The sequence below is a fragment of the Marmota flaviventris genome, chromosome 5, assembly GCF_047511675.1.
Source record: "Marmota flaviventris isolate mMarFla1 chromosome 5, mMarFla1.hap1, whole genome shotgun sequence".
NCBI lineage: Eukaryota > Metazoa > Chordata > Mammalia > Rodentia > Sciuridae > Marmota > Marmota flaviventris.
In genome coordinates, this window is record NC_092502.1 from 85493548 (window position 1) to 85521311 (window position 27764).

Genomic DNA, 27764 nt, shown 5'->3' on the forward strand with positions numbered 1-27764 from the left:
TCAACTGTTACCAAGTCTAATCCTGAAGAAGAGATGTTTTTCTGCCCTTTGGCAGAAATAAATTGTTTAATTTCCAGGAGAGATGAGATCCAGCTTCAATGCTTTTATGCAGCCTAAAATTTAACAATATCATATAATTTTGATAGATTAATTTTTGTTGAATTAATGAAGATCTGAAAGGAAATAACTCTCTGAGGTAAGCATTAGACTTATTATTACTAAAGACTGTGCTTGAATTTTTAATTTTGCCCTTGATATTAGAGGCTAGTCTCTGTACTATAAGGGGTATGGGTGTGTGTCATGTGATATCTGATCTAGTACTTACTTACCATTGGAGGGAATTCCTTCTCCAGCTGAGATTCTTTTTTTCTTTCCCATAGGAAAGAGTAGATGGGATAACCTGGTTTGCTAGACAGATGGTGGTTTAATGCATCCAAGAGTTTTGTACTAGTTTTTAAAATAATTTTGAAATGAAATATTACTCAGAACAATGACTTTTCTAGTTGTGGCAGATGGTGTTTTCTAGATAGCTCAAGATCGCTAATCCCACATTACCGAAAGTAATGTGATCTTAATACTACTCCCCCTCAAGAGGTGGAGTTTATTCTCTGTCTTGGTACTTTGATCAGTAGAAGATAGTGGAAGAGACACTATGCTAGTTCTTTGTGTATCCCTTAACCACATTTTATTTATATCTTTCCTGGTAATTAAGAAACTACTCTGCTCTATGTTTACTCTTGATACACTACCTCTCAGAGCCACTATGCTATGAGAAGCTCACACTAAAGTCACACAGAAAAAGCCATATGTGGCTACTTTGGTATATATCCCCATTGACCTCCCAGTAGACAGTCATCATTGACTGCCACTATTTAAGTGAGCCATCGTGGATGGTGGATGTCCCATCCAAAGGAGGCTTCAGGTCACTGCCACCTCAAGTGACTTCTAACAATCAGTGCATGAGAGATCTCAAGAAAGAGATCTCCAGTGGAGCCCAGCCAATGCACATACCATGAGACAAATAACCTAATAGGAATTTTGGATAGGCAATATAGAGATAAATTACCCTTGATAGATGAAAACTATATCAGCCTATTTAAAAACATTTCAAAGTTGAGCACTGAAGGTTGAACATCATATTCTTCTTTTTGCCTCACTGTAAGTTCTTCTAGGTAAGGAAATATGGCTATGCAATACTAATTACCGAGTTCTCAATTGTTTGGACTTAGTAAGTACTCAATAAAAGTTTGTTAAATGAATGACTCTTCCCTTTAGTGCTATACTCAGTCCAGTCTTCCTACTCACTGAAATTCCTACTCAGTTGCAGTGAGTTATTATTATTATTGAATTCATAATCCTATCCCATGATTGCCAAAGAATGTGGTTCTTATGAGTGGACAAGTTTCGGCATATCTTTATCAAGTGATTACAAATACTGAAACTTACCTAAGGCTTTATCAGCATTATACGTGTGTGTGTGTGTGTGTGTGTGTGTGTGTATACAAAGGGCTATACAAAAAACAGACTAAATGTTCTTTAGTTTCAGACCCCACTGATTCAGACCAATGTGGTGGAATTCATTTCTGTAATGATAAACAAGTGTTGGATAAGTAAAATTACAGGATGAATATTTACCTTCTTATGACAATATTCTCCAATACTACAAGTGAAAACAGGGAGATGCCTGCTGCCTGATGCTATGCAGATTTAACTGGCCCAAACTGAGCCAGAGAGATTTTCCCCTGGAACTGCAAACTCTCTGAAGATAGATGGAACCATACTCCTTGAGCCGTTCATGTTCTGCCAAAAGTACCCATGGAGCAGAGAAATCAGCCTGCAGTGTGAGTGAGAGGAAAGTGCTTATAGAATCAGCAGCAGAGATGAGATTCTTGATGCTTCCCAGCCTTGGTGTCCAGCCTGTGAGCTCACTCTGCCTTCCTGCCCTTTGGTTCCCCAAAATGCCTCAGTAACCTTGTAATAAGTCAGTCCCTCCTTTTTGTCTGTGTGCTGGAGATAGTTCAAGTTGAATTTGTTGATGAAACCAGGGAATCTTGGTCAATTATTAAGCTCTTCAATGTCTGAGGGATGTATAATAAATTTTAAAACATATAAAAAGAGGATATCTGATTCCTCCATGTCTCTGCTCTTCTCCATCAATACCCCATGCATCACCTGCAGTTTTGTTCAGGTCTTCATTAATTGTATATCTTAACAGTCTTCCCCCCTTCAAGCTTTGTCACTTTCTGTCCCTTTCTCTTTCCCATTTCTATTATTTCATAATCTTTCCCAATATCTTTTCTTTGCATAAGCTTTTCCGTGTGTGGTCTGTATGTTGAGCGTGTAAGTGCAATTTCTCTTAACTCCTCTCCTTTCACCTCTCATGTTGGAGAAAGAAATATTAAAATCAGAGGGGAAGGACTTTGCTTGATTGGCCAGTCTAAACCAGTCAGTCCCCTCCAGGAAGCCTTTTCTTTTTCTCCATTTCTATTTCAAGCACGTTTGAGAGGATGAGAATTCTGCCACTGGCCTAGCTGAACAATTGTAAGGGGTCTGTTGGAGTAGAGTTATGGCTTTGCTATGAGCACTGGATGCCCTCTTCTCACACTTTCCATTTGCAGGTTAGACTATGAAGATATTTTGGAATGTTTTTACCCAAATTAGATGTTCTCTCTACTGGTACTCCAATTTGAACAGGTATGCAATACATGGTTAGCCACCAACCTTTAGTAGGAATTTCACTAATAGAAGCTTTCCCTCAGAGCTCTTCCTATCTGCAGGTCACTCTTAATCCCTGTAGTTTGGTCCAAGCAAATGGTTGGGGGTGGGAGCAGCTGCAGTGAGGAGGTAAGCAGGTGGCACCTTACCTTGACTGCTCTTGGACCTCACCGGACAGTCGTGAGAGAGTTTTTCTTCTTCATTCATGTATCTAAACTCTGCAGAACTTTTGCCAGTCCTAAATTCTTGAATGTTCATATTTTAAAGTATTGTATGTTGAACACTAGGTCTGATTCTGGTACTATGCTAAGAAATTAAGATAAAAGAATAAATTTAATCCTCACAATGAATGTTTGAGGTGTTCTCTTCAGGTTTTCATGAACAGGAGGAAACTGAAGGCTAAATGTGTTATGGCTTTGCATGTCCAAGGAGGCAGAATGAGGAAATCGAGTGAATTTATACTCAGAATGGTGTGATCCTATAACTTATGATCTTACCATGATGGTATAATGTTTCCCCTAAGGTAGAATATAGAAAAAAAAATCTACACAAAGTGAACCTTTTATCAAGGTCCTGTGGCTCAAAATGTAATCAGGATGCATTTCCACATTTCTCACTTGGATTTCTAAGCTCTTTCTGCCTGTTGCTACTCTTAATCACAGATAAACTTTTCACCCCTTTCTCGACTTCCCAATACCACCCAAATTTCCAGTTTGATAGGATGCTGAGGATCTTACTTTGTGTTGTCACAAGCTATTTCACTCTTTTCTTTTCCTTTCCAAAGAGGAAGATGAAGTGACTCAGGTCCGGAATCCCTTCCCTGACACTTAGAGGAAGCCAATCAATAACTTTCCCCTCTGTCCTCCTGGCACCAATGCCCCACAGTGCATTAATAGCATTGCTACTTAGCAGCTCAAGACAAGATCTCACAGGGAAATAAATTTATTGTTCCCATTTTTCTTCCCTTTCAATAAATCCTACCTTACTGCTTCCTGTTACAGGGCTCTGGAGGCCTTCCAGGCTATCAAATAGCACCATTCCCTTGGCAGTGGTATATGACTGATTGAAATAATCCTATTTAAAAAAATGTTATCTATCTACTTGGTTAATTTACCCATGGTTTGGTCTTGTATATTCAATCTGGTAGCAAAATGCTTACTTTTTTTCCTTCTAGAGTTGGAGTTTTCATTATTGAAGTAAAACATGAATCATTGAAATATCACCTATGAATCCTGTTAGAAAACATTGCCCATTGCTGCTTTCTACATGTGGAGTTTGATGCACCTATTTTAGTACATTCTATTTGACAGATTGGCTTTCTCAATTGGTTTTAACATCATTCTGATAAGGCTGAGGTCATATATCCTAGCTCTGCACAGTGTTAGGGTTTCATTCTGGGCCTGGATGACCCAGTCTCTTGGTCAATCCGCACACTCTTCAGAGAGAGAGATGAGAAAGGCATTCCTACTCCAAGCACATTTTTTTTTTTTTGCACAACATTTTGGGTACAAAGGCAATACATTATTTTATTATTTAGTTGATAGTTTCAAGTATCTTGCTTACTAGTGATACTTGGGATGGTGTTGGGAAGAACAGAACACTCAAAGGAAAACACCACCAAAATAATAATGTTGTGAATATGACTTGTCCCTTTGGAAGACATACAGATGAGGTAGAAGTGGAAACAATATGAAATAATAGAGATTTGCAAGCTGCTTCCTTTTGAATGCCTCAATTACATTCTCTGTGAGAGGTTAATGTTCCTTGGTCCACATATAGACATTTGTTTGTGGGAAGAAGATGTCTTTGCTCAGAAAAAACAATCTAAGACTGTTATCTTTACTAATTCCCGACAATAGAACACAGAATACTGCCAACACTGTGACTACAATTATTTTAAAAGGATGTTAGATAACTTAGAAGATGCTTGGAATTTATATCATCATTTGTAATTTAAGAAAAATTAAAATTTACCCTTTAGGTTTTTGGTATTGTTCAAGTTTCAGTCTCTAAAAAGTTGGAGATAAATATGTTGAGTTAGTTTTAAGCATAGCTTTCATTTTGATGCAGACTGTGTTGATTCAGTACAGACACACACAGTAGGTGTTCAGTGACCACATCACTGTCTCCTGCTTCATGTGTTTCAGCTGAAATAATTTTCCCTATTTGCTCTGAACTGCTAGATGTAAACACTAAATGCAATGGATAAGCTTTCTATTTAAGAACATGTACTTCCCTCCACTGAGATTTCCTTCATTTATCTTTCTACCTAGAACAGATAGTGCATTTCTGAACCCCTACTTTAGGTTTTTTTTCCAAACTTTTCTACCTTTTGGTATGTTTCTTGAACAAAGACCAACTTTTGATATTGTGGTGAATCTTTTTAGAGCCATCATAATTGAATCTCAACAAGTGAGGATTTATTAAAGTTTTCAAAGCTAGAAAACCCTGTGCCCAAGATCCTCCCCAACAGGAGCAAATTGTTGCAGTCCATACTACCTTAAAAAGAACCCAGGTGCAGGCAGGTTACTTGTCTTCAAGGGAGCAAAGTTATTACAAAACACAGAACTTTGTGACAATATCATTGTAAGTCTCACAGATAATGGTTTATTTGTAATTGCTTAACATTTATAAGGAAAACTACAGTAGTAGTAAGTGAGTTGGTGGGCAGGTGGCACAACTTGTTATGACTAATAGGGATTTTGTAATCGCCCCTTCTCTCTTCTGCAGCTGTTTCTCAGCTCTTCCAGCAGGTGTCACTATAATCACAGAACAAACATTCCACAGCATGGTATGTCACTTTATTTTTCTAGCATAATAATTTAAGTATTTACACACTGCACACTGTTTTACACAGATACTTATTCATATACCTATGAACCACATCTAAAGGTTTCTTTGCAAAGTTTCAACACACTGGTGGGGGGTGTTCCAAGCATAGCAAAGAGGACAAAAAAAAAAAAAAAGTCTTTTAAAGACAGCCATGTAGAGCATCTGTGAAAACCAGTGTTTTCCCCCAAGTGTTAAGCTTCCCCAGGAGACTTGTGAATAGCTACAGTATATCCACCTGTTGGTATGACCTGAAGCTCTTCTAAGGACTTCATGAACCAACATGTGCAAGCAGCATTTTCTCTTGGAACTCTAAAGAAAAATCAACCTGGTTCTTCTCTAGAAAAACACATCTACTTCTGAAAGTTATCTGTGGGGACTATAAAGGTTTTACAGGGACATCGCTTAAAAAGTGAAAATAAGTAAATACACTGATCCTAATACTAGTGATGCAAGATGCTTTTAAGCATCGTTTCAGCTAAATGACATGGCAAAACCCAAATTTTTTCCCCCAACTACTGGTAGAAGTGTTTATTTTCCCTGAAAAGGACAAAGGTGTATTAATTAATCAAATACATTCTAAACCCAGACACTGTAGAAATCTCTACTATTGCTTTTACTTCACTTTCATACTATTTGCACAAAAATAGTGGTTAAAAGTATCCTTGATATTTTTCCTCCTTTATTCTAATCGATTAGAAAATAACATTACTAGCTTACAATAGCTTCTGAACTGGGCACATGGCACCACAGGTGAATAAAAGCAGCCAAGTATCAGAGCTGATGGCAGGTAGGTCCCTAGTCCAACTTCTGTAACAGGGTTAGGTTCCAACTTTCCAGAGTTGAATCTTTTAAGGTGCCTTATTTTCCCAGGCTGCCCAAGATTACTCTCTCATACACCAGAAAGCAGAGGTTTGCCACCTCCAGATGAACTCACAATACCATCCTGAGACTGGAAGTTACATCAGTCCACTAAGAAATAGAACTTTACAAAATGAGATCTTGCTGCCACTCTGGGCCTCCAGCAGTGCCACTGGTCAACAGGATATGGCAAAAACCATGACCTGGTCAACCAAAACTCAGCATACTCTTGGCCTCAATCATGATGGTATTTGAAATTCTTTTGTTCGCATTTATGTAAACTTGAATTATTAAAGTACAACAGTGCCAGTTTTTCTTGGAACCAAACATTTACAACTGGATATCACAATATAAACCTACCTATCCTGGAGTTAACTTTCTCATTTACTGTTCTTGTTTTTGTTGTTGTTCTTTCCCTTTTGCAAGGGGCACCAACAACAGAATGGAAGAGGTGAGACGAGGAATCATTTTACTCTATAGGGATTTCACCAAGTTACAAGAGCAACTAATGTTCAACTACAGGTGTTAAGAGTATCCGATTTAAAAAGAGAGACTTGGGGAGCATGAAGTTAGGTAACGAGAAATCTGGACTGACCAGCACCACAGGTAAGTGCATGCTGGGTTAGGCCTAGGGGGCTTTTCTGTCCTTAACACCCTACTCCATTTCATCATGCACGAAGACGTCAAAGACTCTCACGAAGACCAGGGAGTAGCGGGCAAGGAAGCACAGAGAACTCTGTGATGGGCTCTGGGTCTCAACATCAAAGGAAGATGAACAAACCCTACCCTCAAATTCTTAAGTTGAGGCAGAGGAGGGGTAATGGGGTGAAGAGAAGGAGAATGTTTCTGGGCCCAAACAGTTAAAGAAGAGAAAACTAAGAACGTGGGCTCCCACAAATTATGAAGAAAGAGCAAGTCATGATTATTACTAAACTTATGGTTTCATATTTTGTTTAAAGGGAATAGAGTTAAAAGAGGGGAAAACCACAATTTAAATTGAGTATGGGATGAGAAAAAATGTGAGAGCTACTGAGATCCAGCAAGATATTTATCTATAAACTGTCTGATATTTATCTATAAACTGCCATCACGAAGGACCTTTCTACCTATGGAAATGGCAGTTTCATAGGTTCAACTTAACAACACATGTGCTTGAAAGAAAATAATTATAGCAACACTCTCTCCGCCTTCCAAAAAAAAAAAAAAAAAAGTGACAGCTGTTAAGAAAGGGCTCCTTATTAAGATCAGCATTTACAAGAGTCAAAAGCACCTATAAGGGAAGAGTTAACTGTCCTTTCCAACTGAGTGAGGGCAGAAGAAAGGGTAGGGTCACACTCCAAAGGAAAGGAGGCAGCTCCATCAGGAGGTGGCCAGTGAAAACTACACATTGTGGCAAATCAGTAGCAATGGGAAAGGGCAAGGGGAAAAGCCAAGAATAGCTACAGACAACTGGTCACCTTCCAAGGGAATGCTGGGTATGGTGTCTGTGTATATGTACTATACATATTAACCAGGTACACACATAAATATTTAATATATAAAAAATAAAGTGCTTTCTAACAGGTTCCCGGGTAGGGACAATTATAAAACATTTCACAAAACTGCAAAACAAAATTGATACAATCAAAGAACACTGCATCCAACATATGTGAAAACAACCAAACAGAATATGTACAATCTGGTGGTGTCCCAGGATAAACATCCTGTCATATACATGGTATATACATATATACTCTTTTACTCAATATATTATGACAATATATATTTTAAATTTTTGTTATAGACAAAAAATAAAAACAAAACAAAAGACAACCCCTACAAAAACACAATAAGGATCAAGCACATGAGTCCTAGATTGACAGACAAATTGCTGCCACCACGGGGAGTCCCATTGCCACTGCTGGGAAAGATGTGCCAGCGTTCCTTCCTGGGGTGCAGTGCCTCCACATCCTCTAAGGCACTGTGGGCTGCAGCGGTAAAGTTGGCATCACCAGTGGTGAGCAGATCGAAGACACAGGACTGGAAATAGATGTCCTTCACTGGCATCTTCTCATGGCATTGAGTGTTGGCAGTCTCCAGTGTGTAGCCAGGCCAAGCCTGCACCAAGGAGGTGTGAGGCAGGCTGTGCCCCAGAATGGCAGACACCTGGCCCTGCCCATCATCAATTCGTTCGCTCAGGGGGCAGCCATTCACACACAGCTGCAGGTCCTGGCTTTCCTCAAAGGACATGGCTAGGTCCTCGGGCATTCGGATGGCAAGGGTCAGGTAGCGACCCAGCTGTCGCACAAACACTGTGGTGCCTATGTAGCGGGCATGCATCTCCACATAGCGACCACTCTCCCTCTCCACGATAAGCAGGCTTTTGGCTTCTCCATCCCCACCGCTGGTGGTGCCATCCACAAAGGCAGCTGGTAGGTCATCTGTCACAGCTTGGTATACTTTCTGATCTGTACACTCACGGTGAGCTTTGAAGATGATCGTGATCTGTGGGAACACATACAAAGGTCAACACAATGGGTGGGAGCAGAATGCCCTCCCCCGATAGCAAGCATGCCCCTCCACCTGGAGTAAAACAATTTAAAACAGAATCTCCAATCTTAATGCAAAAACTCCTGTCTCAGAAATGTTGAAAAATAAAGAGTATCTCACGTATTTAGAATTAAAATTTAACATAAACTCAGGGGACCCAAGGAGCGTGCATAAAGAAAAAGGCTTTTTTTTTTCTTTTGGTATTGGGGATTGAACCCAGGAATCCTGAGATATATCCCAAGCCTCTCCTTTATAAAAGTTTTTTTTTATTTTTTTGAGACTATCTTGCTAAGTTACCCAGCCTGGCCTCAAGCTTGTGATCCTCTTGCCTCAGTCTCCTGAATTGTGGGGATTACAGGCAGGGACACCACACCTGGATGAAAAAAGTTTTTTTACTTTTATAAGACAGAGAACAGTGTTGCTGTTGGGAAACAGGCAATTTTTATTGATAATTTGTATCTGTCTCTTTCCAAAAATGACTGAGACTAGCATAGCTCTGAGAGGGGGAAAGAGTTGCCTAAATTATATAGAAAGTTTTAAGGGGCTTAATTAACAATGTATTTACCAGAACTCTGCTTTTTAAAAAGATTCTTCATTGGGCTATCAGTATACCAGTCCTGACTTATCACTGCAAACTTAATGTAAATTCTAAGAGATGAGGCAGAGTATGGAGGTGCACCTCAGAAACAGCTACTAGCCATCTGCCTCAGGGACAATTTCTTTAAGTCTCTCAATCTGATGCTTTGTATCCCCATGACAGGGAAATCATTTGGCAAATATAGCTCCCAACTGCTGGAAAAGACTACACAACCCAGACTTAGTTAGAGCAAATGTTTCCCCAGCAGTGCCAGGACCCTCTGACTCTTCAGAGCTCTTCCTAGCCAACTCTCAAGTCTTCAAATCACATACACAATGCAGGGAGAGAAAAAACCCATCTACTGAAAATGTAAATGCTTCCCTTCAGTAAGCCCATTTTCTTCCCTGCAGAATCCTTTAATTAGAACAGTTATAAAAACACAACTAAACTGAACCTTTAACACACCTTTGCCTCCAACATGCAGTAAGGGTAGCGGAAGGGAGGTACCTATGAAGAGACAGGGGTTTGTGTGTCACATAAATGGGAAAACTGCTCCAAAGAAAAAAAGACTACATTTGGAGATTTGTGTTATTGTTAGTAACTGAGGTAACAGCTCATTTCTTTCTTCCCTCTTGAACAAAAAATAAAAGGATCAGGTGACTTCAGTCAAGAAGAGGCAGACAAGCCAAACACTCTGTGAGTGGCTCTGGATGTAGGGAACCTTCCAGCTCCTGCAAGGGAACTAATCAAAACAATAGGCCCTTGTTAAAAAGGCCTGAAAATGCCCCCCTCCAAGTCCTCACCACCACCCTCAGGTTTATGTCTGAAGTTTTTCCCCAACTCAGCCAGAATTTGCTCACACTATTTAATTCCACATGTTCCCACTGGTGTTACTTGACTGGAATTTTCCAGCCATTTCATTTTACTTCAGCCAGTTATAAAGCCAGATCTGAACCAGCTGCACTGCAGCAACTGGTTAAATTCATATCCGTTGTTTGCAGCTGCAACTAAAAGCCAGACAATGTGCTATGAAAATGCTGGGCTTTCTCCCTTCCTAATTACCCTGAGCCACAATTTGATTTCACTACCAGCCTTCTCACATTTCAACACCTCCTTAACAGCCTGAAGGAGGTGTACCAGAGATGATTTCAGGAAATTTGCTGTGCATCCAAGCATAAGACCTTCCAGAGTGAATGGGGGTTTTGAGTTAGATATCTAATGGGACTATAAAATAGATTTATTTGGTGGCTCTAAAGTCAGTTTGACAAGTGCTGTTTAAAGCACACTGGGATCCCTTGGAGGTGAAAAGATAAATTCAAGTAAATTCTGCACCTGAAGGTTAATAATACAAATGACTAAAATAAGACTAGTAACAGACTTTATATAATCACTATCTTCATTTTCAACTATAACATACTCAGATTAAACAAACTCTTCTATAACATCTAATTTGTCTTTCTAGTTTGACAAACAAAATTATTTGCAAGAACTTTTTTGTTCACATTAGGAAAAACAAAGAGGAATTACTTTTGTTGGGTCAACAAGGAAGAGATATCCAATTCCAAACAGGTTTCTGAACAGACAAGCAATGCTCCATACTAAGATGAGTGGAATAGTTCCAAACATCTTAAGAAGCCTGTTTTTTCATTAAGCACACCAATTCCACCTCAGGAACTCAGAAGTCTGATTTCAAACATCTCACGCTCTCAATCCCTGCAATGCCTGTAACACAAATGACAACTCCACATACCTAGAAGGGTCACAGGAAAACCTGACTCCTCTAACATATATACCTACAAAATATTTCAGTTTTCCTCACAGATTTCTGTTTGTCTTTCCAATTTTCTAGGAGTGATTTTCTCTTTTGGGTGAGATGATTTTCACAGAATCCGTATAGAATTACTCACTGAATCAACATGCTGAGGTGATGAATTGATCCCACAGCATGAGTGAGGCCTCCTGAGAGCTCCTCTGTAGTTTAAGTATGTACTGACTAGGTATGTAGATATATAATCAGTGTAAATGTAGAAATTTCTGGGTAATAAAGTCACATGACTTGAGTTTTGTAATGTAATTTCATTCCTCAGAACAATTACAACATGAGCTCTTAAAAAGCAAGCACTCAGCTGTGAAGGGCAACAAATTTATTTTCAGGTTGTCTTCCTCTTCAGAAAAGCAAACTTCATTCATTATTCTTCTTTCTTGTGATACTAAAGATTGAACGCAGGGGTGCTCTACCAGTAAGCTCCACTTCTGCTGCCCACCCCAGACTCTGTCTTTTTTGTATTTTGAGAAAGGGTCTTGCTAAGTTGCCCAGGCAACCCTTGAACTTATAATCCTCCTGCCTTGGTCTCCTGAGTCATTCTTGATAGTTATAGCATCAAAAACATTAAAATTCAGTGGGAGTTTTTGCAACTTCCAAATAGCAGTTATCAGAACATAAAAACAGAATAGTCAAAATCGTATTTAAAAGCTTTCACACAGTATTCAAAACACCAGCTATTCTGTTAACTTTCCCCCTCCCCCATGCACTGATCCATATGCCGTAATAACTCAATTTGGCACATCTATTCTATGCCACACCATTTATTATTGATGCATGGCATTTCTGTACATTTAAAACATCAATGTCTTTTGTTAAACCTCCCCCACCCAGTCTCTCTCAACCCTACCTTAGACAAACTACTCTAGTTCTCCTCATTTATTTTTAATGTTTCACTCCCTGAGATCTTCACTACCCACAACTCTCTATTAGGAAGAGGAAGATACAGCTACACAACCAACCTCTCCACACATGAAAGGCAACAAAAGAGCCTCTCCTTTCCATCAGGAAAACAAAATAAGGAAAGAAAATATATTAAATGAAAATGAACTAGCCCACAACAAGGAAAACAGGACTGCCTTTCCAAGAAATCCAGATATTTTCCCCAGGGACAACAGCCTTGCAAAATGCTGTACATAGGTTTTAAAACAGCAGAATTCCCCAAAGGCTGTGCACTTAACTATTTGTTCATATTGTATTTTGGAAGAAACATTTATTGGCGTTCAATCAGGCCACTTGGCACTGCAAGTACAGGACCTTTCTGGGATCCTCAAATACCAGAACTGGACTTTCAGATGGAGGAATTCATCTCTCTTGGCTTAAGGTGGATCTGGAAGCTAAATTTAAGTTGTCACAGAAATTAGTTTGAAACTTATGGAAACACAATTCTGATAGGTACCTGGTTAAAATTCTGCTTATGTCAAAGGAAGTTAAAATGAATTTTATTTCATATAATTAGCTCATATGTCTACTTTGCCACTCTCTGGGTATAATTACAGGCTGAAAAAACAGCAGACTGTGAGAGAGAATGAGACTATACCCTTTCACTCTTACATATGGGAGGGGCAAGAGCTGACAACAAGACCTCTAGAGAGAACAACAAAACCATTCTAGCAAGAGCACACGCTTCAAAGAGAAAAACAGGCTTCAGCTCCATTCCCAACACACTCAAATTCTATTTCTGAGGGTCAATTTCTCCAAAAGTTGAGAAGTGAAAACCCAGGAAGCTCTGAAGCTTCAAAGGCAGCAGAGGGCTTTGAGGCACCTTCCTTGCCAATCCTCCCTAGCTCCACCTGCCCATCTTTTAGGGTAAGTAGAAGTCTGGATCTCAGCTGAAGCAGAGCTACTTCTACTCCCTTCAGGAAGAGAGGCAACTGTCCTATGGTTACACAAAATTGCAGGAAGATTTTTAAAAAATAAAAATAAAAAGCACATTTATTTAAAAAAACAAAAAACCTTTCTGTCTGAACAATTTCATGCAAAACCCACGAAGGTTTTATATGCACCATATTTCAGAAAAAATGTTGGGCTGGGAAATATGTGATGTCACTGACAGTTTTCCTAAAAAAATAAGGAAGACAATCTGTTAGGAAGTTGTGAACTCAGTGAACTGGAATGTAATTTTACAATCACAATTCAGCCTATATATCAAATATCTTACACAGAGAAAAAGACACATAAAAATACAAGTTGTTCAAAAATTTTATTGGACTAGGATTAGATACTAACAGTAAGATAGTACATGTGTTTACAAGCTGAACGGCTGATTTAAAATATTATCATCATAGACGCCTTTTAAGTCTTAACTGAGACACAAAAAAAAATCCTACTACCTTCAAAACATATACCAAAATATGTAGGTTTCTCTACTCTCAAGTCTCCTTCCATGGAGCTCTATTCTTGGAGCACTTACAGGAAGGATCCAGAGAAATGGAATGGATCACACTTATTCTTCAGTGTTGCCCTAGGTAATAAATACATGCAGGAACAGGGGCTGCCTTGGCTGCTCGAGGGGTACTTGGCAGCAGATGGAGAAAGAAAAAGCCAAACCAGAAGGGAAGGACACCCACAGCTGAAGGCTGCTAGGGTGGTCCGGAGAAGCATCAAGCTCACTGGCTGGAAAGAACATTCAAGAATGAAAGGGAAGCTGGCCCAGGGATGACACATAAAAGGGACAGGCACAAAAATGCTGACTTTCAAAGAGTATTTTCTATACACTTAAAACAAGGAAAGCTGAAGCACAAATAGGCACAGAGACAGGGAACCTGGCCAGCTTCCTTCTATACAACAGAGTAACGTGACACTGAGCAGGAGGAGGAGAGGCCTCTAGGCCTATAAGTCTCAGTTATTCCAAAGACTCCAAAGAGGTTTTTTCCCTCAGCTTGTCTGCTGTGCTCAGACTGCACTGTGAAGAAGCCAGCCCCCAAAGGAACTCCCTATGCTTACAGATGTGAAGGTAAGCATGTGAGGCCTGCCTTACAAGCCTGGGCTGCCACTCCTTTTTAGACTAGAGGCTAAAAATATTTTGAAAGGTGACAGCCTGGGCTGGAGGCAGTAACACTTAGTTGCTCAGAATCTGCCCCAGAAGGTCTTGCCTTCAGGCATCCCCCTCCGGATGGGAGCTGGGGGGGCAGGGCATTGGCAAATGCTCTGTGCCTGGGTTCAGGGTGGTTTTTCCCAAAATGGGTGGCAAAGAAGAAACCACAGCCCTTTTGATCACTTCTGGGTTTTGGGAAGCGAGAAAAAAAAGGTAAAGCGTCTTCACTAAACACGCCTTGTCATTTCTAAGATTAATGTCTTTTTCTCCTCTTCTTTTTGTAGTACTGGGGATTGAACCAGGGGCACTCACAACCACTGACCTATATCCCCAACACATTTATTTATTTATTAGATACTGGGATTTGAACCCAGGGCCTCACACATGCTTAGGCAAGCACTCTACCAACGAGCTACATCCCAGCCCTCTTTATTTTTTGTAGTAGTTTTTCTGTTGGCTTCAGTTAAGGTGGAAAAACAGTTTGCCTTAACTGAAGGCCAGGGCCTTGTGCATGTGAAGCAAGCACTATACTTAGTGAGCTATATCCTCAGGCCTATTTTTTAAGTTTTGAAACAAAGACTATGTTCCCCCAGGAGAGCCTCCAACTTGTGATCCTCCTGAGTGAGGATTATAGGTGTGTATGCCTATATCAGGCTCTAAGTTCAATTTCAAATCCCCATGGTTACAACAAACAAACAAACCCCTTGAAAATTTAGGAATGAGGTGATAAGAAGTAGTGACCATGTATTTCAAGAAGCCACTTAAAGGAATGCTACCCTATAATATCCCTCTATCTTCATTTTCCCTGGACAGAGATAGAGAATGACATCAATACCTCATAGGTACACATGGGTATGTGTGTGCTTGTGCACACGCGACTTAAATGGAAAGATAAACCCCCACCCCAGTTTCAGGAGCACATGTAGAGCAGATGAAAACTTTGAGTTTAAATGCTGTCATATCAATTCTATCCACAGCACAGACACCATATTCCAACATGAAAGAGACCCACCAGAATTAGCCAAATGTTCTTTCAGCTCCAACTCTCAAAATAACCAGCCTAGTGGAGCATAAAGAACTCCCTTCTCCACAGAAACAATTCACCTAAAGTTCTATCTAGACCCCAAAGGACCATGTTTTTAATGCAAGGCTGTTCAGTTAAAGTCTGTATCTTAGATGCATGTTAGCTGTTCTTGTTACTTATCACTTACGGACAAGTTCTTAAGTTACCCCACCTCCTAGAACACAAAATTCAAAACGGTGGAAGAGCAAGTTCTTCCGCAGTCAAAACAAATAAAGAAAAAATGGTTAAGTAGCATTTTTCATTGTTCAACACTGTAGATAACTTTTTACATGCCACATTCCACATGGGCAGAAACTGTTTTGTTCGCCTTAACTGAAGCCAACAGAAAAACTACCAACGATCCAATGTTTCCTTCTCGCCCCTTCCCCTGAAAATGTTGATGCAAAGAAAATTCAACAGGGCAGAGAGAGACATTTGGAAATGTGACAGAAAAACAAGTTCTAACTCTCAGACTTGGCCTGGTGCCTCTGGTTTAAACTACAGAGGGGTGAAGGTTTGTTTTAAAGCAGCAGAGACCTATAGGACCCTCATGGATTCCTGCCTGGTTTGAGAGTCCTTGGGTTAATTTCACTTACAAATGGGGAATTTTGAAGGTCTCCTCCTTCCAAACTATATCAGGGACAGAGGAAGACACGAGGGATTAGAAAGCCTGTAAAGACTGTTACTCAGAGTTATGTTAATGCATACAAAGAATATAAAAGTGTGCCCTTTTGGAAAAGTGTAGCATAATGAATAACCAAGGTTTGCCCATTCACCTTACAAAATGACTTTTCAAACTTCTAGGTTCATTATATGGCTAACAATTTCTCCTTCTTTCTCTGCTTTCTTTCACCACATGTACTCTGTTTTTTTGTTTTACCTCCAGGCACTCTACTGAAACTATATGAAGCAAAGTTAAGTAGTTCCTGGGTCTAAGACCTTATAATCCAGTACAAACAAGAGCTATGCAGGAAATAGAGAAGGACAAATAAGAACACTGCCACCTGGAATTGGAGCTGATTTCTGCCCTTCTAAAACCTGTCCTTTAATGTTAAAAGAACTGTTTCTATAATAAATAAAGTCAGGAAAGATAAGAATGTGTAACATATGGTTTCAGGAACATTTTAAAGATGAAATGGGATCCTAAAAAATGACTAAGAACTGCTAACTGTGGAAACACCGATGCAAGTGAGGGACCACCTTGACTGTGGGAGGTGGAAAGGTGTGCCAAATCCCAGGAGTAAAAATTTGACTTGTGAAAGCAACCAAGGCAGGGGTGTGCCCTGGTGATGGTTTGGGGCAGGTTTTTACAGCAGCTGATCTCTCTGGCCTGCTCTCCCTACCCTTTGTGACACTCTGTCAGCCTACAGAGTAATGTCGCTGGGAACAAACTTATGAATGCAGCTCATCAATGTGCTACAAAGAAACTCTGAAAACAGATGTGCTTATATACAAACCCCATACTTCTCCACTGAAAACTATAAATTTCAGTTATGTGCTTACATTCAGGCAGAGGCTATTATTCACCCCTAAATCTCTTAAACACAGTGGTTCTTTTAATACCTAGTATTGCGAATGTAGCACCGAATTAATGACACATTTTATCAGACAGATTATTATACTTAGGATGGGTTATAACTACAAACTCCTTTCCCATATGTTCCAATGTGTCTCAATGAGTCTTATAACTTTTTAGTATCTCTATAAAGCAAAGTGGATCACCATAAGGGATTAATTTCTATGAGACAGCAATAATTACCTGAATAATACATGGGATAATAACAAAACTAAAAAACAATCTCAAATTTAAAGAATTACAATTATTTGCAAGACAGTTTGTTCTGTGAAAGTGCTCTATATTCCCTAAATTTTGTGTCCTCCCTGCATATCAACACCACATGCATGAATGTCACCCATACATTTGAATCACAATTCTGCCAGTGAGATGGAGGAGCATCTTTCTCAGCCTATAAATATGAAAGGATGGCTACTGTGTAGCTTACATGGTCTTGGAAGAGATGCTAAAAACATAATGGGCCGCAAAAATAAATAAACGAATAAATAAATAAATAAATAAATAGGTGTGGGGTCAAGAGAGGACAAATTTCTAAACACTGATCCAGAGATATACTTAAAATGACAGTTGAAAGCCTTTGCAATGCAGATAAGTCTGGATGATTGTGTAACCAATACAGAATGATCCAGAACACTGGTTTGCCTGTCCATATGATACTGTGGGAAAATACCAACATGCTAAGAGGCATCAGAAAGGAAAAGCAGACTTATCTCATGTCTAGGAGCCTACATGAGAATGGAGATTCATTACCATGGAAAGCCTTGCATTATACAGTTTGAGAAAGACATTAAATGAAAATGAACAAAACTAAGTTTTTCTACATCTTTAGCATTTGTAGTAAAGTTCCAGAAACTTCTAAGAAAGCAGCTACAGAATTTGAAATTTCTGGATAATTATGGAATTAAACACCACACACACACATCCCTGATGGGTAGGGCTTCCTAATGTGTTTTGGACAGGTACTGGGTGCTGCCATGGGATTACCAGGAGCTGGTAGCTCATTGTAGGAGCAAGGGTTTACAAGGCACCTCAGAGAATCCACACTCCAGGTCAGCAGGAATTTGGTTTGGTCAAGCACAAAAAGCAGACCCTTTCCCAAATGCCAGCTACTTTAGGATAAACCCTTCTTCCACCCAAGGATAAAATTCAGTAAAACAGGTAACAGATCACAACAAATTGTTACAGGGCCAACAATTTGTTATTTTGCTTTACTAAGACTGAAGAATAGTACAAGAAAGCCAGAGTGGCAGAAAGGATATGACTACATTAAAACTAAAGGAAAGATAAAGCAAAAGCATTCAAATTGATTGCAAATACCAATTACTAAAAATACCACCACTGTTTGGATTATAATTTAGTAACAAATTCCTGAAATTTTATTGAAAAGGAATCATTTAAAATGCACTTCAAAGACTAGTGTATTTTGTTTTGGGTTTGTTGTTGTTGTGCTTTCCTGCAATGTTAAAGATCAAACCCAGTACCCTGAACACAACAGGTAAGAATTCTATTATTGGCATACGCCTCTAGTTTTGGTAAGGGATAATATATGCTACTAGAAATACACTGGTAAAGTGCAGAATCCTTCCATAAAATAATTTACCCCCTCATCATTTCCTATGCTCATGGTATACACAGATCCTTACTGAATACCTTTGTTTGAAACAGAGCCACACAGATACACTGAATGAACTAGGGTTGAGACTAAGGGGGTGGCAAAGAATGTGGAAGAGAAGGAACAGAACCCAACCACCTTCCCCAAAAGATGATCTGGCTCTCTTGCGAGTATAAGGCCCAGGTGAGCTAATGACATAGGTCCTCTCTGGAGCCTACAAAGTGTGGGTTACCTCCTCCCTCCAAACAAAAACTGCTTTTCTTGCCAGTGTAGCTAACTATGAGTTCTATGCCCGCCCCTCTCATCTCAGTCTCCCCCATTACCTACATGCCTACAGCTGCCTCTCATGACTAAAGGTGGGGAAGATGGCCCAAAGCTGATGTGGATCTTAGCAGAGTTGTGTAGGTGTGCCAGAAACCCCTGAAGCTCTGGGGTGGAGAGATGAAAAACCAGCTCTGGCTTTCTCTTCAGTAACACATCTACCTGGCAAGCTGGCCAACTGGTACAGACTGCTCCAGAGAGCCGAAGCATAGCAGGCTGGCAGAGAGCATAAACAAAAACACAGAGTCCCCTAGAAAGCATACCTGCGCACACCATGACCACCTGGAAAACAAGCCTTGCTTTTCCCAGAGAAGGTGAGGAGAGGGCCATGGAGCAGAGAGAACAGTGGAGAAGAGGCAACATCACATACCACAGGCCTATCTGCCTTAAAACTGTCACTTGTTAGGGAGGAAAAAAAAAATGCCAAAAATGACCCCTTGAGGACAAATGACTTCTTCCTCTTTCATTCTGCTATTGGTCTTTTTTCCCATTTTGTCTTTTTGTGATGAGAGAAAGGAGGTTATTTATAGGCAGGTAGTGCTCACTAAGTTTACTGGAACATGGCTTCCAGAAGAAGCTGGGCTTTCAGAACTGAGTTGTCTTAGTGACCTCACTGAGCAGCATACCCAGGGTTTAGTGCTCCAGTTTGGTGCTGAAGGCAGGAAAATGAGTGAGCGTTAAACAACAATTTCACTATCACAGCTGGCAAACCAGGATCCATGATATCACCAGTCAGTTTTCAAACCAGTGACACTGGGCATATGGGTTATTAAAAATGCTTGACCACACAAGGATGCAGTATCTGCCACATGCGGTGCCTAGTTATCCAATAACTGGTCTACACATGTGTGCGAGTTCTCAGTAGGGGGTGGGACTCAAATGAAAAAATCTTGCAAAAGACTCTTTTTTAGAAAGAACAACAGTACACAACAAGGAAAAAAAAATCAAATCTTGTTTGAAATTCATTTTGTATTTTTTGCCTCAAAGTACTTTTATTACCATCATTTTTTTTAAATGCTTACAGTCTATAAAGGTTTTATTTTGGCACTTGATGGGTGAAAAGACATTGTACTGCAATATTTTAGGCCTCTGCGTGGTTTCATCAGCACATGTCACATCAGCCTTGAGACAGGCCATCATGAGTAACCTTCCAGATAATTATGTGGGCTCTGGAGAGAGTTGCAAAGAGGAGGAGGGGGGAAAAGCCCCCTCCCCAAACCCCAAATCAACAACTAGAGGTTGTGAAGCCATAGAGTAATTTGCTGCTAAACAGCATGGTCACCAGATGTGGCAAAATACTTTCCAACAGTGCAATTAAAAAAACCACATACTCTCATCGACCCCTTGAATTTATGTAAGAGGACCACTTTTCTCCCCTCCTTTTTGGAATGGGTAAAATCTCTGATACTTACCAAGCACGGGGAGAAAATAAAGCCATAATTTTATTTATTTATTTGCTAAAAATTATGATAAATTTTCTAACTGAAATGGAATTATCTTAAGTGCTTCACTGTACATTGTTCCATTTATATAATATTAATACTTGTAAGGTTTCTGGTTATCCCCTAAATATTTTCACCATAATCATAAAATATGTAAACTTTAAAGTTAAATGATAGACGTGACATATGACTGGATGAAAGGCATGGAAAATAAAACTTTGGACTTGTGAAAAATAAAAAACTACTATTTTTGTATTCACACAGCTTTTATTAATCTCTATAGTCTTATCTGAAGTTGATTTTTCCAGTCCATGATTATTTGAATAACTGATTATGACTTCCTCCATTTCCAGTTCCATTCTTGAAATTTCAGTTATCCACTGACTCTGACTATTCCCACTTTAGGTGTCCTATAATTCTGCAGGAATGATGGAATTTTGGTTATGGTCTATCTTTTTTTTTTTTTTAAGAATTTCTTTTTTTAGTTGTAGAATTTCTTTTTTAATTTTGTTTATTTATTTGTTTTTTAATGTGGTGTTGAGGATCAAACTCAGTGCCTCACACATGCTAGGGAGAACTCTCTACCACTGAGCCACAACCCCAGGCCCTGACTATGGTTTATCTTGTAACTGAAAAATTTTTATCTTTATGACATAACTTAAAATAAATACATATTTTGAGATCCACATAGGAAAAAATCTTTGCATACTTATGAAAATCAGAGAAAAAGTTTCTTTTGAGATGTAGTATTTGGTAAAGCAAAAGGCAAGCTAGAGCTTTTTTTTTTTTTTTTTTTTAAAGAGAGAGAGAGAGAATTTTTTAATTTTTATTTTTTAGTTCTCGGCGGACACAACATCTTTGTTTGTATGTGGTGCTGAGGATCGAACCCGGGCCGCTTGAGCCACATCCCCAGCCCCCAAGCTAGAGCTTTTACAGAGAGTTGAAGTATAAACATTTTGGAGATCCCCTTAGATGTCTGGACTAGGGTTAACAGTCCTCTTTTCTCAGAGAAATGACTTTTAATCTTAGATTTGTGGCACCCCTGGGTGTCTGCAGATATCTCCTGAGGTGTTATAAAATTACCTCCATAAAATGCCAAGTCAAATAATTAAAATTCATTTTAAAAATATACCACATGTGTTTGGAGGCAAGGGAGGGTATCCTGGAATCAAAAGAACAGTCATAAGTATTTCAAAAGCTTGATCCCCATCAATTATATTTTAATCTAAAGCAACTTATGAGTAGATGTAATAAATAAAGGAAATTAAAGCAAGTGAGATGGTCTGAAGCCATATGTAGGGTTTTGTGGTTAGGATAACAGGGAAGGAGGTGGTTTTATTTGGGACTCTCTTTTAGTAGAATGAGTTTTTTACTTTCTTTGCTAATGATTAAATTAGCATTGAATGGCAATCGGAAACTCCTCTCTACCTATCTGAAGGAAAACACTGGTGCCTGGAAGCTGGTGTCGAAGACCTCTGAACAGTGTTAGTGCTTTTTAAAATAAATAAACATGATCTGCTACCTTTCCTATAAATAAAAGGTAGCAGAACACGACAGTCACTAGTATGGCAATATGTAAATCAATGGATGTGTAATTGATGTGATTCTGCAATCTGTATATGGGCTAAAAATGGGAGTTCAAAACCCACTTGAAGCAAAGTGTGAAAGATGATATATCAAGAACTATGTAATGTTTTGAACAACCAACAATAAAAAAAAAAAAAACAAGACAAAAAAATTAAAAAATAAATAAATAAATAAATAAACATGAGCTATAGACAATGGACAGAAGGCAGTGTAAACTTAATTTTGCCAGCTTTTCCCTTAGCTTCTGATTTACACTGTTAACACAAGGCCCAAGATTACATGGGAATTATATATCACTGTTCTGCAATATCCAATTTGTAACTTCCTTGGTCACCAAGAGGTTAGTAACTAAAACACCATTATGGGTTTGCCATTGGGAAGCTTAGCTTATAGCTATTATGTTTTACTATAGCTTTCAAATCACCAATAAAATATGTTTCCTTATGGGTCACTGCCCCAGATTTCACAGTTTTCTTTATTCAAATGCCCACTTCATTCATCTGATAAGTCTGAACATGGATTTCTTCAAGAAGAATCACACATATGCACTCAAAAGACATCATGGAAAAAAAACCCACATTTTTTTCATTAAATAGGCCTGCATTTTCTTCCAGGAGAAGTCCATTTCACTGTTTTCTTTTATTTTTCATGTCACTGTCTATTTAAATTTAGACCCATACTTTATGTTCCAAAGCAAGTTCCTTACTGAATTCTTTATCAACTCTGTTAATTGCATTCCAAGAAGACATTAAAATAATAATAATAAAGATTCCTCTAAACTAAGCCTTTTATACCACATTTTGAAAGTTGTCTGAATCAAACATCTGGAAGTTATGAGTAGAAAGAAGGAAAATAAGAAAGCACACTTGCCTTATTTGTAGCAGTGGCACTGGATCCAGGGACCACGGGCACATTCGTGACTTGAACTGAAAGGTAATTATTATCTATGAGTGGCCAGGCCCCTTCCACTTTGCACGTTTGGAAGTGATCCTTGAAAGTTCTAAGGTGAGGATCTCCAAACAAGCCACAAAAAAGGTAATTGGGAGGGTTCTGGTCCCCTCCCTTATGTTCTCTGGCTCCTGTGTGGCTGTGATAGTTGCAAGGGTCATGGGTCACTTCAGGGTTGGTAGAGGATGTGGGTCCATCCTTGGAACAGTTCCTCTGGCTCATGAGGTCACTGATACCTAACACAGCAGAATGGTATACCAGGTTGCCACGGCAGGCTTTTGAAGTTCGCTGGGTGCAGCCAGCATAGGCACGCAGCGCCTTGCAAAACTCAGAGTCAAAGCCGTCAATGGCAGAGTTCAGGTGTGAAGTCAGGGACACAAAGTCCGTGGTACATTTCTGGATTCGACATTGGGCCGGCTGTTGGCAGTCACCTATGGGAAAGAAGATAAGATGGACCGTGTAAATGCTTCATAACTTCCTGAAGTACATAGAAAAAGACATTCTCCTCTGGGAACTGTTTGTTCTATCTCATATACTCCTATTTTAAGAAACCTTCAGAAACAGGGTTGTATTGTGCTCCCATGTCTCTTTCAAACTAAGCCCAGGAGAAAAGCTGTATACAGTTATTTAACTTAAAACTTCAACACATGAGCCACTGTGAGTGAACATTAGTCTAGTTTAGTGCTCCTGGGTTAAAATGATAAGGGAATAGTAACCGAAATACTTTATCAGGTTATAGATTTTGAGAAAGATTCTCTGGCTTTAAAGTAAAGCCAAAGACACAAACTTTGGATTTTGAAAAGTACTTGAATAATTTGCTTTGGAAAGTATTATAAGAGCAGCACTATGTACAAAATCATGATTAAAGCCTCCACATGCAAGGAAGGAGAAAAATCCTAAATTATAGTATGAGTAGTTAAAACACCTTTACATGATTCTATATACAAGGTACAGGTTGAAAATACCGAGAAAAAATCCAGGTACTGAGTTATTCTAACTTTCCTGCAACAAACTGGATATAGTCACTGTTTCCTAGTTTCTACAAAACATAGGTGCTCTGTTAAAAAATACAGTGATTCATTTGACCAAGCTATCTATTTATATCTCCCTTAACATCGCTGACACTCTAAGATTCCAGCTCTCAAGCAGATCACAAGTAAAAGCGCACTAAATAGAAAAGTACATGCTGAAATTATGCTGCGCAGATGATCCAACCATGTTGTTTTTTTTTAGAAAGAGATTCAGAGAACTATAAAGCACAGAATTCCCTCAGAATATATAGACCTTACTTTTTTCCCCCTTAAACCAACATCCATATAAACCTAATAATTTAAACAAAGCTAAAATGAAGGAATAAAAACCCAAGTATTACTGTCCTGTAGTTTTTAGAAAAATCGATTTCCAAATTATCTTTTTTGCCACCAGCCTCTCAAACAATTTATAAAACCTCTCCAAAACATACAGAGAATCCACAAAAGCTGAGCACAGTGGCACACACCTGTAATTCCAGTAACTCAGGAGGCTGAGGCAGGAGGATTGCAAGTTTGAGAGAGCCTCAGCAACTTAGGCTCAAAGCAATTTAGCGAGACTATGTCTCAAAATAAACATAAATAAATAAATAAAAAGTGTTGCTCAGTGGCAAAGTACCCTTGTACCATTAAAAATAACAAGAACAAAAAGAGAACTGACAAGAATGACAATCAGTGTTGTGTGCCAATCGATTTAATATTCTGTTTCATAAAGTGGGAACAACAGACTTACTGAAAAGAGAAATTCTGGTCTTTATCATCAGTCTCAAATTATATAAAAATGAACTGTAATATATATTTATGTTACTTAAGAAATTTTATGTCTTTAAGAAATAGAGGAAGCCTCTTCATCTCTTCAAGTTTTGGGTTCCTCATCTGAGAATTGAGGATGCTATTCTAAGATGAACTTTGGGAAAGGGGAGAGTCACCACCAGTGGAACTATTCATCAATATTTATTTAAATATATAAATATTTCAAATATTTCATTTTAGCAGTTTTTTTTTTTTTTTTTTTTTTTTTTGTACCAGGGATTGAACCCAGGGGCACTTAAATACTGAGCCACATCCTCAGTCTATTTTTATTTTGACACAGGGTCTTGCTAAGTTATTGAGACTGACTTTAAACTTGCAATCCTCCTGCCTCAGCATCCCAAGCTGCTGGGATCACAGGTGTGCGCCATCGCACCTGGCCCAATTCTTTCTTTCTTCCTTTCTTTTTTTAAATTCTGAGACAAGGTTTTGCTAAATTACTGAGATTACAAGTATGCATCACTGCACCCACAGTAAACTGCTTTTAATTGGAATAACATAGCCTGCAATCTCTGTTTCTAGCTTTAATAGTAAGAAAAGGATGGGCAGGAACAACCACTGATGACAACTTTGTCAACATTTTAAAATTTCAAAGACCAAGGAAGGAAAAATATTGTACTCTAGACTTTGTATTCAGTTTAATCTGAATAAAAGAGAAGATCCGGATTATTTTAATATTGTGGAGCTGTGTACTTAGAGCAATCACTAAATCACTTTTTTTTTTTTAATCACAAAATCACCTTCATATGTTTGGCCTATTTTAAGCTTTCTCAGTCCAAAGCTGACCCAAGCAGCTCCAATATTGATGTAATTAATTCCTCTCTCCAAAGCAGATCAAGTCTATTGGAGCTAAAAACAAAATCAAAAACAAAACAAAAAACTTCCCAAAGGCTTTAAAGCCATTTTACAGATAGGAAAACCAAGGCAAAGGGCTATTAAAGGCCTCTTTCTAGATGGATCACAAGCCAGGGTGTAATTAATGTTCTTCAAATCTCCTTTTCCTTCCACCACAGCTCATGCCTCCCTTAATTTCCCAACTCTTAACAACAGTAGTAAATGACAGCTGAAGAAAAAAAAAAAGTCCGATGTAACTGTTACATTACTTTTAAAATCAGATTCATAGCAAATAGAAAGCAAAAACTAAAAACAGGGCCATGATCTCTCGGTAATTAACGGTTCTTATACTACAAATAAATGAGAGCACAAAAAAGTTTCCGCTAAACTTGCAGTGCCTATTTGTTCTTTTTATGGTCTATAAAATCTATCCGAGCATACATTTACTTATGATTATCATAAAATATCAAAAGTAAGAATGCCTTGGAAATATAGATGCAACTGTTCAGAAGGGAAAAGAAGCAGACTTTAGACTCCTGGCTCCCTTTCCTTTCTTCATCCCCAACCTCACTCTCAAACTTTCCATTTTTCATAGCATATAGGTGCTGATTGCTATGAGAAATCACAAGCAAAATAGAACTGCTTCTTCAGAGAAGGTTTCTAACAGCCTTTTGTTATAAAGATTATTGGATGGAGAAGGGCTACCTAGAGAGAAAAGTGCTTTTAGGTCAGCATTTTCAGCTCCATCTCAGGCTTCTGTATAATGACTAATTTGTAGCATACACCCAGAAATATCCAGGCTTCATGAATTTATAATGACAATGCACACTTTGCCTGTTACAGGCGGTAAAGTAAACCTCCTGTCAAAATGCCAAGACAATGCAGAGTAGAAACAATCTCAAGGATGTAGCCAAGAAGGCCCTGAAGTGTATGAGTAAGCAAGTAACTTCCATATTGGATCTCCATTTAGGAACTGCAGAGGTTTGCTAAAAATAAATACACACGTTATGTATATGTAAGTAAATAAATGAAAGCTATTTCTCAAGGGCAGAATTTTTAATTTGCAGTTACAGATTTCTTCATTTTGGGGTCAAATCATCTACAATCAGTGTGATAGTATTTTCATGCCAGTTACTGAAAGTGCTAAAGGACTTATAGGTCTAGTGCTTTCATTTTATTATTTTTTAATGAATCAGACATAAAGGCCTCTCACCATTCAAGACAGTTTCCTTAATGTCAGAACTGCATGTGCGAATCTGCAGCACAATCACCAGTTTATAATAAAAGAAAGGAGATATGCTGAAGCTGAATTGAGTGAACCATATGGGGTGCTGAGGCAAATGATATGGATCCAGACATAAAACATATGGTAGTCCATCTGCAAAGAGCACTGCTAGGCTTCCTACTATGGGAAACAACCCCTGCATTTCAATAACATTCTCTTCAAAGAGATCTCTCAAAAGGAGCCCTCTTTTTCTATAACCAGATTAATTGTTTAATTCCAATAAATTGTCCATAGAAATTAAGCACCATAGCACTTGGAGTTGAATCTAATGGTGACTTTAGCAAGGGCACACTGAGATAATGATAGGAGCTTTATGTTCCAAATTCTTGAATTTCCCAAACCAATTTCATATGCCTTTCATAAGCCAGCATGGAAATCTTCAAGAACCACATTTGGATCCTGTCATAGGACCCTATGGCAACTATTGGAAACAATGTTCAAGAAGCCACAGGTTGGTGGGGGAGGGGTCCACCCTCCACTTCAGTTTCCATATAAAGAATGTATACTTTTGGCACTATGGGCACATACACCCCAACCCCATACACTTGCTTCCGAATATATCTTTTGGCACATTAAGAATTTTTCACAAAATTGCAATGCACATTAGTATTATTTCCTAAGGTGCTAAAGCTACTAATGAAAACAATCATTCCAAAATTCTCTACTACATTCTTTATTAAGACTTAAGTTTCCCCAAGTGACAGTATTAAAATGCAGCTACTACACCACAAAGGCAAAGTTAGGCAAACTAAATTAAGTCGTTTCCTTAAACCTTAAACATTGTTTTCCATTACTTAAAAATACCTCACAGATTTTTAGAACCTCTGATTGTGCCTCAATAAATAAGTAAAAATTTCTGCGCGCAGTTGGGTGGCGTTAAGGTTCATG

At 38.8% G+C, this 27764-nt stretch overlaps 1 protein-coding gene across 3 annotated transcripts in view; it reads right to left on the minus strand.

Moving 5' to 3' along the window:
- Positions 1-5299: 5299 nt before the first annotated feature.
- Positions 5300-27764, minus strand: part of Rgmb (repulsive guidance molecule BMP co-receptor b) — a 28219-nt gene continuing 5754 nt past the window's right edge. For all 3 annotated transcript variants that reach the window (XM_027927986.2, XM_071612385.1, XM_071612384.1), the window contains exons 4-5: positions 22842-23350; positions 5300-8889 (exon numbers count right to left, since the gene is read on the minus strand). In XM_027927986.2, coding sequence (XP_027783787.2) covers positions 8221-8889; positions 22842-23350 — 1178 coding nt within the window. In that variant the 3' untranslated portion in view covers positions 5300-8220. The remainder of the gene's footprint in view (positions 8890-22841; positions 23351-27764) is intronic.